A 13,928-nucleotide genomic window follows, 5' to 3' on the forward strand; every position below is an offset into this window, starting at 1 on the left:
TCTCTCTTTCCCCTCCCACTCCAAGTCGCTCGTTATTACTTATCAGGGACCTGACCATAGTCTTTCGTTGCCCCCTATTTGGCTTCCACGAGGCCTCTTCGCTTCTCTTTTATTTATTTTTCCCTGGTGGGCTCGCTTCCATCGCTTGCGGGTTGCGTACTGCCCTCCTTTTCACGAACAGAACAAGCACTGCAGGCCCAATTTGCTTCAATATGAGATTCGTCTACGCCTCTGCTCTACTGTGCGCCGTCGCCGTCGAGGCCGCCCAGCATAACCACGGCCGTCAGCACCACCACCGTCACCACGGGAGGACGGATGTGCATGCGAAGAGGGGCTCGTCCTGCGCGTTTCCTACCGATGCTGGCCTGGTAGCCATCACGCCGGGTGAAAAGAACGGCGGCTGGGCCATGAGCCCTGACCAGTCGTGCGAGCCCGGCAATTATTGTCCGTATGCTTGTCCTCCCGGCCAGGTGTCGATGCAGTGGGACCCGGATGCGACATCGTACTCGTACCCGATGTCCATGGTAAGTTGCTTGCCGAAGCTTATACTGGTTGGGCATGCGTTAACTGTTATAGAATGGCGGTCTATACTGCAATGAGGACGGGGAGATCGAGAAGCCGTTCCCTGACAAGCCGTACTGTAGAGATGGTACCGGGGCCGTCGAGGCCGTCAACAAGTGCGGTGATGTCGTTTCGTTCTGTCAGACTGTGCTGCCGGGTAACGAGGCCATGTTGATTCCCACCTTGGTTGAGGAGGTGTCCACTCTTGCGGTGCCGGATCTCAGCTACTGGTGCGAGACCGCTGCCCAGTAAGTTTTCTGTCAGACTTTTTTCCCGTCCATTACTGACTAGGTTCTAGCTTCTACATTAACCCGCCTGGAAAGGATCCCGAAACGGCTTGTGTTTGGGGTACTTCGTCAAACCCCTGGGGTAACTGGGCTGCGTATGTTGCGGGAGCCAACACTGACGGCGACGGAAACACCTTTGTCAAGATCGGATGGAACCCAATTTACCTGGAAGACACAACTCCGTTCCGGAGCACGCGGCCTGATTTTGGTGTCGAGATTGAGTGCGATGGTGACGGCTGTAACGGTCTTCCGTGCAAGATTGATCCGGCCGAGAACGACGTCAATGAGGTGACCGGCTCTTCGTCGGACGGCGCAGGAGGCGCCAACTTCTGCGTGGTTACTGTTCCCAAGGGCGAAAAGGCCAGGCTTGTTGTCTTTGACAGCTCAAGCGGCAGCGGCAGCGATGACGAGGACGACGACGAGGAAGAAGAAACCTCTAGCTCTGCAGCCCCTAGTTCCACGTCCACAAGCACCAGCACCAGCACCTCGTCCTCGACTTCCTCGAGCAGCTCGTCGACCATGTCAACCATGAGCACAACAACCAGCACGAGCACCAAATCCCAGTCCTACTCATCCACCGAGTCTGTCGGCGCCTCAAGCTCCTCTCACGGTACCCCTTCAGGCTCTAGCAGCGCCGGCTGGCCTGACTATACCTACAGGCCGCATGTACTTGTGGAGACCGGCGACGGCAACGAGTTTGCCTCGTCCACTAGCGAAGCGGAAGAAGAAACTCCAAGCCCGACGTCGGGCGCGCAAAAAACCAGCCACAATGCAATGATGGCGCTGTTCACCGTTGTTGCGATGGCAGCATTTACATTCTAGCAAATTACTCCGCAGGGTACATATATACCAAGCTGCATATAACGCCTATATCTTCTACGTGGAACATTCCTTCTGCCCTTCTTGATACCTATTTCGCTTCACTTCTTGGATACCTCTTATACCTTTACATGATATTGATTTACTTCTTGGGATACCTCTTATGATTGACGTTCTTGTACATTGATTGGATGATGATTTACACTTACCTAGGTTACGGCGGAAGCTTCATCAGCTCAGTCTGACTGATCAACTCTTTCCATGCATAGTGCATCCCTAGCATACTTTACTTTTATGTTTATAGCAGCGAAAATGTACAATATCGCCCTCTATCCATTATGCTCTACGTCGAGACTCGTCGGCAAATAGTCGATCCTATTTGTCGCGGTTGCTGCCTGCTCCTTAGGGTTCTACCCAGTACATTGTAGATTGATGCCTGACGAATGAGGCCAGTATAAAGGTTGAGCCGCCGTATCTTATCTGCCTACAGTACAATACTACCTACCGTCATACTTCTCATCCCAATGAAATTCGAACCACACCTTCTCCCTATATAACTGTTCAAGATGCCGCCAGCACCACATACAGTGAGCCTTTCTAACCATCAAATACCCCTGCTATACCTTCGCCCCTTCCATCGCAAGGGATCTCCCTGATCCCGTCATCACCAACTCAACCCCGCACCACCAATCCTAACTCCCCTCCATCCCAAATCTCCTATACCCAACCCTACATTTTAAGCTAACGGTATAATTCCCAGGCAAAACTGACCTCAACCCTTCACCTTCTGATCCCGCGCCTCCGCCTCCTTCAAAAGAAATCCACCGCGTCCTCCGTCGTGCAGCGTCGCGAACTCGCGCAGTTGCTTGAGAACCACCGGGATGCTTCGGCGCGTATCCGTGTCGAGAATGTCATCACTACTGATATCGCTGTCGAGGTTATGGAGATGGTTGAGCTTTACTGCGAGCTACTCCTTGCCAGGGCGGGCGTCTTGGATGGATTGGCTTTTGGGGAAGCTGGCCAGAAGATGAGGAGCAGGGTTCGGGAGGAGATGGCGAGACAGACGAAGGGCTTAGGGCCAAGTGGCGCGGATGGGGCGAAGAAGGAGAAAGGTGGGAGTGGAGGGGGAGGGGGCGGCGGGCTCTTCGGGTTCTTTGGCAGGGGGACAAAACAGCCATTGCAACAACCACAGACTACGAGCACGAACACGACTGCAACCCCAGCACAAGATGTGGAACAAGACCCAGACTCAGAGGCTGCAGCCGCAGCCGCAACCCAAGGAGAAGACACGGGCGCAACAGAAACATACTATCTCGACGCCGCGCTAGACGAAGCCTCCGTTGCAATCTTCTACGCCTGGTCCCGCTTTCCCACCGAAGTACGCGAGCTTACGCTCCTGCGCTCTCTTCTCGCAGATCGTTATGGAAAAGACTTTATGAGTCTCGCATCGGAAAATAAACTTGCTGGCGTGAAGGTTCCCGAACGGTTAGTCAAGGGCTTAAGGGTCCGTCCACCGAGCAAAGAGTTGGTGGAGAGTTATCTGCGGGAAATTGCGCGGGCTTATAAAGTTCCGTGGGAAGATGAAGACCAGGAGCTGGAAGCGGGACCTCAATTTGTTGATGAAGACGTGGGTGGAGATTTAGGTGGTCCTGGGGACGAACATGAGAGATTCGGCGAGGTTGTCAGGCGGGCATCAGAGACAGCGGAGTTGACGCGCGCCACGCCGCCGCGGGGCTTCAATGCGCATTCGAGTCCTGTGAGCGTTGCGCCGCCGGGGCCAAGGCCTGATAATCCGAATCCGAGGGTGAAGGTTCCAGATGAGAAAGGAAAGGGTGGCGATGAGTTATCTCCAAGTCCGAGTCCTAGTGCACAGCGTGCAAGGATTGGGGCTGGTGATAAGAGTGGGATTCCGGATGTGGATGAGTTGTCGAGGCGGTTTGCGGCGCTGAAGCGGTAGAATACCGTATCCATTTCCATTCACTGGTTTCTTTAATATATACAACCGGATGTCCAATGCTTTATGTTATGACGAGTTATGGAATCTTTGCATGTATTATGTACGGAGTACCCAGTTCTGATCTAACCCAGATGCTTCTCTCTTTTTCATACACTTGCCATAACCAAACGAGCCGACCGGAGGTATAAAACAGAACAAACCGACAAAAAGAACGCAAGAAGACACCGACAATGCACGTGCCCACCATCTACATACATTTAAACCAAAATGCAATCCAAGTGAAAAAAAAAAAAAAAAAAAAACTATATATACCAAGACCAGAAGCACAGCAGATCACATATCCTCTTCTTCACCGGGAAGAAAGATCTCATGCCCAGACCCCTCGTAAACGAAAATCGCAGCAATGCAGCCACAGACAGAAACGAGGGCTATCAGCCACCACCCGAATCCAACGATGCCGATTTCCAAGCCATAACCGTACCAGGATCCCGAGAAGATCGGCCCTATCGTACGGAATGCGGAGGAGACGGACTGGCCGATGCCGTGGATTGTTCCAAGGACAGACGGGTGTGGTGAGCAATTGTTGAGAAGGATGATTGAGGTGGGAAGGGTGAATGTGCGCGCCGTGACTTGCAGAAAAAGGACGATGATGATAGAGAACCAGACCCAGCCGCCGTTGGCTTGGCCTGGGGGCGGAGTGCTTGAGGGAGCGAGGGCGATGTACGGAGCGAAGGCGTAGGCGACGGGGAAGAGGGTGAGGAAGTACTGATAGCTCTTTGCTGTGCCGAGACGGCCGTTGATGGAGGGGTAGATGGTGAATTGAAGGATCATGCCTATTACGCCTAGGATCGCGGTTGCGAAGCCGACACTCTGGGGAAGCATGCCAAGTCCCCCTGTGAAGATGAATGGGAGGTGCTGCGCGGGACTGGCTGGGTCGTTTGCGTCGTAGCGAGGGGTAGACAAGAAGAGAAGCCAGAGGTTATTGAATGCACTAGTCAAGTTAGTGTGCTGGTTGTTTACTTAGATATTGAGGTAAACCTACCCCATCTGGAAGTCGAAGAATGCCTGAGCCAGCAAAGTGCACAGGACGTTCTTGGTCCAGATCCGTCGGAATGGCAGGACGCGAGTATGGCGTGGGGCCTTAGTCGACTTCTCTTCAAGCTCGTACGTCTCGTTGGCTCTTCCCAGCAGCGGCCCCGATTCTTCATAGTCGGCAAAAGGTAGTCTCGAATAGAGAGGCGAGGACGAAGGAACGAGTGCTCTGACACCGCGAGCAACAAGGCGTAAGGAATATGTACCAAGGCCAGGCTTTCCCTTGCACGATTCCAAAGTCTGCGACTGTTAGCATGCACCTGATATACATGATTCAAGGGACTTTACCTCCTCGAGACCAAGGCCAACGCAGACGGCACAGAAAGTGAGGAAGAACGCATTAGCCAGCATGGGCAGTGCATATGGATAACGAATAAGCCACTGGACCCCATCCTTACCACCAAACGAGGAGTCAGGACCGAAGAGCGAAGGGTAGGCTCTGACCGGATCGGAAAGCATGCCACCCATAACTAGACAAATTAATCAACAATCCTCGCAGAGCATAATATGGAAAACCTACCAGGCCCAAAAAGAGAAGCGATGTTGAACCCAATAGGGAGAATCAAGAACGCTCGAGAGTGGTACTTCTTCTCCTTGACATTCTCCGCGATCATAGTTCGGATTATGCCCACAGTTCCATTGATAGCACCACCGAACGACCGCCAGAAGACGGCCTGCGCGAACGAGGTTGCAAACGCAACGCCTAGGCAAGAGACCGCAGTCCCAATCAACCCAGTGAGGAGGACGAACCTGCGTCCACCCCACTCCGCATCAGCAACCCGTCCCCAGGGAATAGCCGTTGCAAACTGGGCGGCCGTAAAGGCACCTTGGAGGATACCGGCCTGCGTAGAGACATCGGAATCGGAAAGGTTCGGGTCGAAGTATTTGAGCTGGTAGAACATGTACGCTTGCAATGAAGCGATCTGAAGAAAGTCAAACACCCGGCATAGACCAAGCAATGCCAGCTGCTTCTTCTGCGGTAGAGACATCCAGGTCACGGGGCCCGGCCGCGGGGGTGACATCTCCACCGTTCCAGGCGCCGGCAATTGTTGGCTCTGAGATCGTGACCGAACATGGCCTCTGGCAGTGTCGTTCCAGTCAAACGAGGTGTTCCTCAATGCCATTGCTTCGTCGCTATCGTCGTTGCGGCCTGAAAGGCCCTCTGGGGCATGGGATGAAGAGAAGATAGACCCGCGACGCCGCTGCTGTTGAGTGTAGCCGTCGGAAGAGGATTCGCCGCCTTGATCGAGACCGGTAGCCCAAGAGACGTTGCGGGAGTGACGAGCATTCCGAGTCTTAGGATTTTGGATAGACGGAGAGGGCACGCTGTTGCTATTAGGTGAAACAGAAGAGCCCGGCGATTGGCGATTGGATCCAGTCATCAGGGCGACTTAGGTGAGAGTGAGGTTGGACCGGGCCGTTTAAAGAGCGCTAGTGGGCTGGACGACGTCAGAAAAGAAAAGGGAGTGGACGACGGAGTTTATCCGGCAAATATAGAATTAGTACTAATAACAGTAGTACGGATCGAAGAAGCACAAAAGGTAACGAGAGGCTGGGCTTGGTCTTGGAGGTGGGAGGGTGAGGGAAGAAGCTCGTCTGGTAGTGATGGAAGGCAGGCGATACAGTAAGATCAACAGTGCGCCTACTGAATCAGTTCGTATCCCCAAAGAACATTCCTTACTCGTTCTATGCAATCTGATAGTACTAGCTATCTACAACCCAACTCCTTAATCAAAGAGAAACTTACGGTTCTCTATTCTGTCTACTATTCTTGACCTCGGACGCTCCTTCAAGTGTCCCGTTAACCGCGCGTCATTATTTGGATCGCTTTTATCTTTGTAGCTGCGGAGAGCATTAATTTAGGAGGATTATTCCCGAGCTTGCGACGCTCCCCACTGTATCCGTATTGTCGTATTTGCAATACAGAGGTCCAAGCTGTGATCGGCTAACGCTTCCGCTTGACATTACTTTGAATACTGTTTGGAGTACGGCTGGGGTACGGCGTTTCACCTTCATCAGCAGCTTACAGGAGATCGATCTGCATTTCTACAAGCGCCAGCCTGGCCTCATAATGTCCGAGTCGTACTCGGCCATACTTTCCTGGATCGAAAAATCTTACGGTAATATACAGGGGTATAGACATTAACTTATTACTGATACTCAGCTGTACTATCTCGATCGCGCATCATCCCGTGCTTGCCTCTGTTCGCTCAGAGGCAGGTAACGTGCTGGCTCACCAGTACCAGGCGCCCATCGCCACAAGCTCCACCAGGGCAAATTCGAAACTACAGAGGCTTTCGACTCGCTGGCCTCGTCTAGATGTTCGGTTGGTCTCCGTCGTCCCCATCGAGAAAGCTGGTGTCTGCGATACATCCGGAGCACGACGTAGATACCGATGACGGCTAGAAGAACACCGAACGTCGGTGCGACCCAGCCTACTGAATCTGAGCCGTCAGCTGTGTAAGAGGCAAATTGTGGAAGGTGGGGGTAGAGGTAGATCTTTTACTTACTATAAACAGTCTTCGCATTCTCCGGCTTCTCCTCTGGAACAGGAGGCCATGTAAGTCCCCAAGTATGGTGCGCACCGGGATGGTCAGGGTCAACCCAGGGAACGGTATTGAGGCCAGCTTCGGGGATGAGAGCCTGTGCGCCTTCTTCGCCGGGAACGCCATACGCTTCAGTGTTCTCGCAATTCGTCTCTTCGCAGTAGGCCTGGAGGACTGGCGACGGCGTGAAGGTAAACTGCTCGCGTGACTTGCCGAGGATCTTGCCTTTCGCGTCAAGCGCTTCGGCATATGTGTAGCGGTAATAACCAGGAACTATATAAGTTGTTTCGAATCCATCCTTTCGGGTCTTTCCAAGCAGTGTATAGTTACCGGTGGAGTTGTTTGTGCCGTAAAACTGCCAGTGCTTGATGCGGGTGGCGCCATTCCAGCTGACGTAGAAGGTGGTTGAGGCAGTAATATCACTCGTCTTAGAATATGTCCATAGAGCTGGAATGTCCGTGGGATTACCATCCCACTGGAATTTTTGGGCCCTGTAGTTCATGATGTTGCCCTTGTCGATATAACCCCAAAGCAGAATGTTGCCTTCCTCATCGTGCTCAGAGACATAGGCATTGTTTCCCCAGCCTATGAAAACGTTCCCGTTCGGCAGCACCTGCATGTTGCCTTGGCTAGAGCTGATCATATCGTGGTTTTGTGGCGCATACTCCCGAAGCTGCGTGGCAGTCTTGTTGACATGATCTATTAGAATAACCATGCCAGAAGAGTACTCGTGCGTGCGGTTGAAACCGTTGTAACCGTTGTTGTACAACGACAACAACGTATGGGTTGAATTCTCGCTTAGCCAACGAGCATCATGCTGCTGTGAGAAACTAAAGTTGATGTTCTCAAAAGTCGGGTTCGCACCGTGTAACGTCCAAATTATAGACCCGTCGCGACCCGAGATCTTGTAGATCGCGCACGTGTGGCGCGAGGAGATGATATAGTCCCCATCAGCGTTCTTGTCGACTGAGTTAATATGAAAGTAATCCCACGGGGAGCGAGGTTCCAGCCCGGTGCCCGAGGTATCCGTGTGGCCAGGGTACGTATAGCTGACTGATGGGTCGACATGGTCAAGCGATCTCCATTCGAAAAGCACCCTGCCGCTTTCCACATCAATTTCCTGAAATACGCTTTCCATCAACCAGCCCATGCCACCTTTGATGTTCCATATACTCATATCGAATTGTCGCTGCTGGTAAACTGTCATCAGGGCCGTCTTCCCATTGTTGATAAGCTTGAACTCGTGCATGTCGCTCGCTGCCATACCACCGCCGGGGACTACGGTCTTAACGATGTGATAATGATTGTCCATGATGACACCATGGCCTCGACAATATCCGTTTTGCTGAATCCCCTGGAAGAAACATAGATGGTCTTTTCCTTTGTACTGGCATACATGCATACCATGAGCATTCCCAGGGCCGGAATTGCCCCAACCGCTCCAAACTAAGTCCTACATTCATCAGCTTTAGCGTGGATGCATGCTTATTCCATAATCATACCCCATCATTATCGTAAATGTAAGGACCTGAGTTGGCTGCCTCGTATGGTCCCAGGAAAATGTAGCCGGGGTATAAACTTTGGGGAACACGACGTTCGAGGGTAAATATCGGAGAATAAAGATCGGGCCGCTTTCAAAGATGTATTAGCAGCAACAATTGAGCGCTACAGGTGATGCCTCACTTACTGACTTGAAAACAGCATCGACTTCAGCAGAAGCCGGTTGTGGTCTGCTAAGCAGCACGACCAGGATGCAAATAACCGAAATCTGAGCGCGGAGGCATTGGGCGAATGCTCCCAAGGAAGCGAGGGCGAGGAGACGCATCGATTCTTCACATCACCCGGTCTGGTTCCCTCGAAATAATACCGGACAATAGGAGCGTGGCCTCTCCCTCCAAATAAGGAGCGCGGGGTATTCTGCAAACGTACTATGTACGTATCTACAGGGGATAACCCCAGAAGGAGAATAGAAGCAGTGGAAAGGGATCGACACAATGATATTAAGACAAGCAACAATCGTCCGTAGAAAGAGGGGTGTGGCTATGCTTGCTTGACTTTGTTTCGAGGTGAAGATCGGGATTATCGCGAATTCACTAGGGAGACTCAAGAGAGAAGAACGCCTCGGTCGGCAGCTGTCAGCCGCCAGCAGGGCTGCCCCAACTCCAAACATCCCAGTCGCCTTATGCTCCAAGCGCTTGAGCAGAGTAGTGGCCGTGGCGTTGACTGCCTCGTCAATCTGTTCGCAAGCATGATACGAGGCGCGAACTGCGAATCATCCGACTAGTACGAGACTGCCCCACAGCCGGTTGGAAACTCCGGTTGCTTTAGAACTGTTTCGTCGACAGTGATGATTGGCGGTTTTGGAACATTCGTTGCAGACTCCACCTGGCTTTGCTTGCGCTAGCGGGCTCTATCGATTTACTTGACAGTCGAGCGACGGGAAAGACGACGTTAGTAGCTTTTTTAGTCTCGTGAAATGTAGCCTGGACCAATGTCAATGTCGTTTAAGAAGATGCGTTATGGCTTGCACGTACTCCCGCCAAGCGTAGGCTCAAGATGAAATAAACCAGCCAGCGTACGGTAAAATACTGGATCGTGGAGAGAGCTCAGTCCAGGCCGTCCCACTTGCAGTCGCTGCCAACCATGGCCCCGTTATGGCTGGGCCGCGTCAACACAGAGTCCGTAAGGCCGCGTCGTGACTAGTAGGCAGGAATACGTAGCCTTCTTGCATTTCCGAGCGTAACTTTCTATTCCGTGAAGCAACGTAAGCGATTGCAAAACTTCCGAACGAGTCGTTCGAAAGTCAGTGGCTTGCGGAAGGTGCGGAAGGAATTAAAACCGCAAGATGCTTTGAGTCAGTTGCGGCTAGATAATGCCAAGAAGCGCTATGCCCACCACGAGTAAGAGGTTGATTCTGTACGTCTAGCACGAGCCATCAGTGCAGCATTGTTGCTGAAATTAAAATTAAGAAAGAAAAAAAGGAATAGCTGAAATGACATCTACTGCTATACGACGATCAATGCGAGCAATCCTACACAGATTTTCCAAATTGAGTCCGTCGTTATATAAATATATATTTATATATTTACATAGTCAAACAGCTATCGGAATGATTTTGTTAAATTTTGCAGATTGAAAAACCGACCGAAATATGGGATTCAAATAAGCATTGTATAACTCAATAGAATAAGAACATTTGCTAGCAGAATGAATTGGACTTACGGTTACTCGATACAAGTGACACTATGTAGCGCCCCTAGTACATCAAACGACTACTAGGAGTCTAAACTTGATATCCGAGTGCAATCAGGAGGCTTACGCCAAGAGTGCACATTAACCCCAACCATAACATGCATTTGGCCTCGTAAGGCGCAACGTTACAGCTGTGCGATCATTCGCGCATTACTAGTTGTCTCACTACATTGGCAGCGGCCAATGTCTGGGCTGCAGTCTGTTTGCGAGGGGTTCCTTGGCCGGTGCTGATAATTGTTGCCTAATGGACATTCGAGAGTATACTGAGTAGATAGGTATAGATAGAAGACTAAGGTACTTTTAAAAAAATAGGAGTCTATAATAATTTTGTTGTCTTTTTGTGATATCTATGGCTGGCAGATAGGTCAACAACAGCCGCCTCGGAACATGGTAGTAGACTATGTAAGTCGTGGAGATAACGAGAAAAAAAGTAACCCCAGAAAGACCGCTCACTGGTATAATAAACAGTATAAGATGACAGAAAACGCAGGATATTATCAAGCTGCTGGGCGAAGAAAGACAGAAAACGGAAAAAATCCCACAGCTGAAGGTATGATGCTTGAGAAAGTCATGGCCACGTCCAGCGCGGACCACAAGAGTAGAAGGCAAGATTTGAGGAACGTAGAACAGTTCACCGAGAGAAACGCTTGAAAGCCATGGTAGCAGCGAACCCAGCAGCGATGATGGCACCGCCCATGGTAACAGCCTGCAGTGCGGCGTTGGCCATCTGGCGCCTGTTGCGACCACGGCAGCGCTTGAAGAAGTCGGCCATGTCGTTTCCACGGGGGAAGGGAGTGTCCGGAACTTCCTCGCCGAGGAACTCACACAGCGGGCCCCAGCCGTCGCTGATCTTGTACTCGAGGAGCCTCTCTGGGGGAACGAGGCTGCGGACCTCTGCGACATGGTCCTCGTAGACCTGCTTGCCCTTGTTGGGGAAGTCGCCGCGGAAGAAGGTGTTGAAGAACTTGTTTAGCATAGGGTAATACATGCTCGCAGCCCAGCTGAAGTTGGAAACGAAGCGGTGCTCGGGGTCGGAGACACGCCAGTAGACGGTCTTCATGACGGAGGCATGCCATGAGTCCACATCACGGGTGGTCAGAATGACCTTTGCGTTGGGGTAGGCTTCGATCAGTTCCTTGGCGAAAGCGCAGGCTGGCCAGTCGCAAACAGCCTAGAGACATGTTAGTGGTCTTGGGCATATGGTATCGGCGGCCAAGGATTAGTATTACCTGGCAGTCTCCCAGAAGCTGATCCCACTCTTTGCGACCGAATTCACCCACACCGTCGTATTTGGCATTGAGAGCATCGTGCCACATCAGGCAGTCTGGAGGATTCTCCATACTGGCAGACATCATATGGTAGCACTTGACGTACCCAAGACGCTCAAGAGCAATGCGGAGAGCTGGTAGTGTAGCCGGGTTAGCCATGGACAAGCGAACAGACACCCGGGGCTTGACATACAAGCTGTTCCTGTTCGGCCAACGCCGAGGGCTAGCACTTTCATAGGCACAGTGCGGTGGCATTTCCGTCTGTCAATGTTGGTGTCGCTGGTGAAGATATCCGTCACTGGCTGGGGAGCCAGGTTATCAGAGAGCATCAAAGACATTTTGTCGTGTTCTAGCTCGAATGCGTCAAATGTCGTACTAGTCGGGTGCCAACCGAGTCTGGATGGTTTACGGTTCAAATGAAGGACCAAGTTAAGGAAAGAAAATCAAGTAGAAGAATACTCTGAAGAAACAACAAAAGAACAAGCCTGAAGAACAGAAAAGGGGACCGGGCTGATCAAAGATAAATAAAGGCCTCGGGCTCTCGATAAGTCATCAACTGGGAGTCGAGAGTTAGATCGACTAGCGCTGTAACTCCGAACGAGTGGCGTCGGGACTGGGGAGTGCGTAATTGTATGAAAATAAATTGACATTGAAAGTCAAAAAACCGCAGATGAAGCCATAAACTGGGTAAAGGAGCCAATCCCTGTGGCGAGGTTCCTGGGATCCCAAAGTCTGGATTTGCATAACTGGGGTGTCGCAGTACGGAGGGCTTGACCTCATTTGACAATCGCAATATCATGTAACAAGCTGCCCATTACGCCGAAACATCCCCTGCCGCTGCCCACCATCGTCAGTGCGTTCCGCATTCTTGTTTTTGCCGTCCATTCTGACTCTGGCCTATTCGAGCCCCGTTAGACATACTGCAGGAAAAGGTTGTTAACAGCGAGGCTTACACCACAGCTTGTTGAGAACAACAGGCAGTGTAAGGCTTCGTAACAAAACAGGATTGTCAGGGGATCTCATCCAGTGGTTGGATGTACATGACAGCCGAGAAGGGCTAAGGGCCGGTCATAACTCTGAAGAGCGGTGCGCGAGCCCACTCGTCCGAAACGCTGTGATGTGAATGGCCTCAGGCGTTGATGGATCATGAGAAATTCGGAACGATGGGGGAATGCCAAGACCCCCATAGCGGACCTAGAGAGATCGGCCGCGTAGGCAGTGGCTCGCAATTGTGATTCTGGAATCTCCCCAGCCTGCCAATGTGTCCACCGTCATCTCAACTGACGCGTACACTCTCCGTAAGCCATTTAGCTTTGCAAAAAAAAGACTCCATGCACCGTCAAGCACTGAAACACGGCTCTCCACAAGACAACGAAAAACTCGTATCTGATCCTCGCTCATCAGAAGATCACTTCGCTTTCTTCACCAAATCCGTCACAGAACCGTGAGAAGAAAGTATCTCACTCCGGCTGTCGCTATGTCAAATATCAATTGATCAACCCGAGTGGGTCCTGTTTGCTTGTTATTTTCAAGCCTTGACCATATCGATCTCAAAAAAAGCAGCAGCACGCGACGGCGACAAAGGGAAGTGGTGGTTGGAACAGCCGGACGCATGGTCTCAGATTCGCCACCTATCATTGTATTCCGTAGAAGAAAACGTGCTGGCGGGCTAGTGAGGCTGTTTCTACTCTCAATCTTCGCCAAAACCCGCAATTCATCGTCGGGAACGTTTTTTTGACACCTTTTGTCGAACCACTAGTATTGAGATACCAGGAGTAGCCCCGCTGCTCAAACCTTGGAACTGAACCGCCTTCAGGGGTAATATATCTCAAGGGTCAGGGCAGAGTTGGGTGTAATCTCCGCCGGCAGTATACTCCGTATGATTGATGGAAAAGCTCAGGATTTCGAAATGGCTGCATCGAAGGATTCGTAACGCTAAAGCCAAGAGGTCAATTCATTTTTCGTCCCCGGCTCGCCTTGTCCCAGCGATGTCGATACGAGGTAAATGAAGGTATCATCGACAGTGGTAAACTCAATGAGACGGGTCGGTTAGATAAGGATCACCGATGGATCGAATCGGTTTCTCGTTTTTTTTGTAGCGTAGGCGATAGCTTTGATTGTTGAGTCCTAAACTCGGGGAGGTTCT

The 13,928-nt window shown here is 51.5% G+C and overlaps 5 protein-coding genes across 5 annotated transcripts, besides 1 other annotated feature; 2 read left to right on the forward strand and 3 right to left on the reverse strand.

Annotated features, from left to right (window-relative positions):
• Positions 1-13,928: part of a sequence feature (contig 1.11 767..61200(-1)) that runs on past both edges of the window.
• Positions 44-1,715, forward strand: ANIA_00726 (beta-1,3-glucan-modifying family enzyme sunB). Its single transcript, XM_653238.2, has 3 exons — positions 44-524; positions 577-809; positions 860-1,715. Exons 1-3 carry the CDS (start codon positions 213-215, stop codon positions 1,668-1,670), a joined length of 1,356 nt encoding a protein of 451 aa, XP_658330.1. The 5' UTR covers positions 44-212; the 3' UTR covers positions 1,671-1,715.
• On the forward strand, positions 2,234-3,766 carry ANIA_00725 (DUF292 domain protein; the record flags this gene model as incomplete). The annotated part of the gene is made up of 2 exons (XM_653237.2): positions 2,234-2,254; positions 2,428-3,766. 2 exons carry the CDS (start codon positions 2,234-2,236, stop codon positions 3,622-3,624), a joined length of 1,218 nt encoding a protein of 405 aa, XP_658329.1. The 3' UTR covers positions 3,625-3,766.
• Positions 3,958-6,098, reverse strand: ANIA_10115 (putative MFS transporter; the record flags this gene model as incomplete). Its single annotated transcript, XM_653236.2, has 4 exons — positions 3,958-4,615; positions 4,667-4,956; positions 5,005-5,186; positions 5,237-6,098. The coding sequence occupies 4 exons, from the start codon at positions 6,096-6,098 to the stop codon at positions 3,958-3,960; spliced, it is 1,992 nt and encodes a 663-aa protein (XP_658328.2).
• On the reverse strand, positions 7,219-9,195 carry ANIA_10116 (arylsulfotransferase family protein; the record flags this gene model as incomplete). Its single annotated transcript, XM_050613326.1, has 3 exons — positions 8,950-9,195; positions 8,765-8,893; positions 7,219-8,715 (listed from the first exon to the last, which is right to left on the reverse strand). Exons 1-3 carry the CDS (start codon positions 9,085-9,087, stop codon positions 7,219-7,221), a joined length of 1,764 nt encoding a protein of 587 aa, XP_050469152.1. The 5' UTR covers positions 9,088-9,195.
• ANIA_00723 (sulfotransferase family protein) lies at positions 11,031-12,255 on the reverse strand. Its single transcript, XM_050613327.1, has 3 exons — positions 11,976-12,255; positions 11,744-11,916; positions 11,031-11,685 (listed from the first exon to the last, which is right to left on the reverse strand). Exons 1-3 carry the CDS (start codon positions 12,118-12,120, stop codon positions 11,146-11,148), a joined length of 858 nt encoding a protein of 285 aa, XP_050469153.1. The 5' UTR covers positions 12,121-12,255; the 3' UTR covers positions 11,031-11,145.

This window comes from Aspergillus nidulans, chromosome VIII (genome assembly GCF_000011425.1).
Source record: "Aspergillus nidulans FGSC A4 chromosome VIII".
NCBI lineage: Eukaryota > Fungi > Ascomycota > Eurotiomycetes > Eurotiales > Aspergillaceae > Aspergillus > Aspergillus nidulans.

Bases quoted from the DNA above. Each gene is read 5' to 3' on its own strand.
- ANIA_00723 (XM_050613327.1), bottom strand. From the start codon at position 12,120: ATGTCTTTGATGCTCTCTGATAACCTGGCTCCCCAGCCAGTGACGGAT. The intron at 11,917-11,975 runs GTATGTCAAGCC...CTACACTACCAG, and splicing joins TGGCCGAACAGGAACAGCTT to CTCTCCGCATTGCTCTTGAG. The intron at 11,686-11,743 runs GTAATACTAATC...ACATGTCTCTAG, and splicing joins AGCTTCTGGGAGACTGCCAG to GCTGTTTGCGACTGGCCAGC.
- ANIA_00726 (XM_653238.2), top strand. From the start codon at position 213: ATGAGATTCGTCTACGCCTCTGCTCTACTGTGCGCCGTCGCCGTCGAG. The intron at 525-576 runs GTAAGTTGCTTG...TAACTGTTATAG, and splicing joins ACTCGTACCCGATGTCCATG to AATGGCGGTCTATACTGCAA. The intron at 810-859 runs GTAAGTTTTCTG...ACTAGGTTCTAG, and splicing joins TGGTGCGAGACCGCTGCCCA to CTTCTACATTAACCCGCCTG.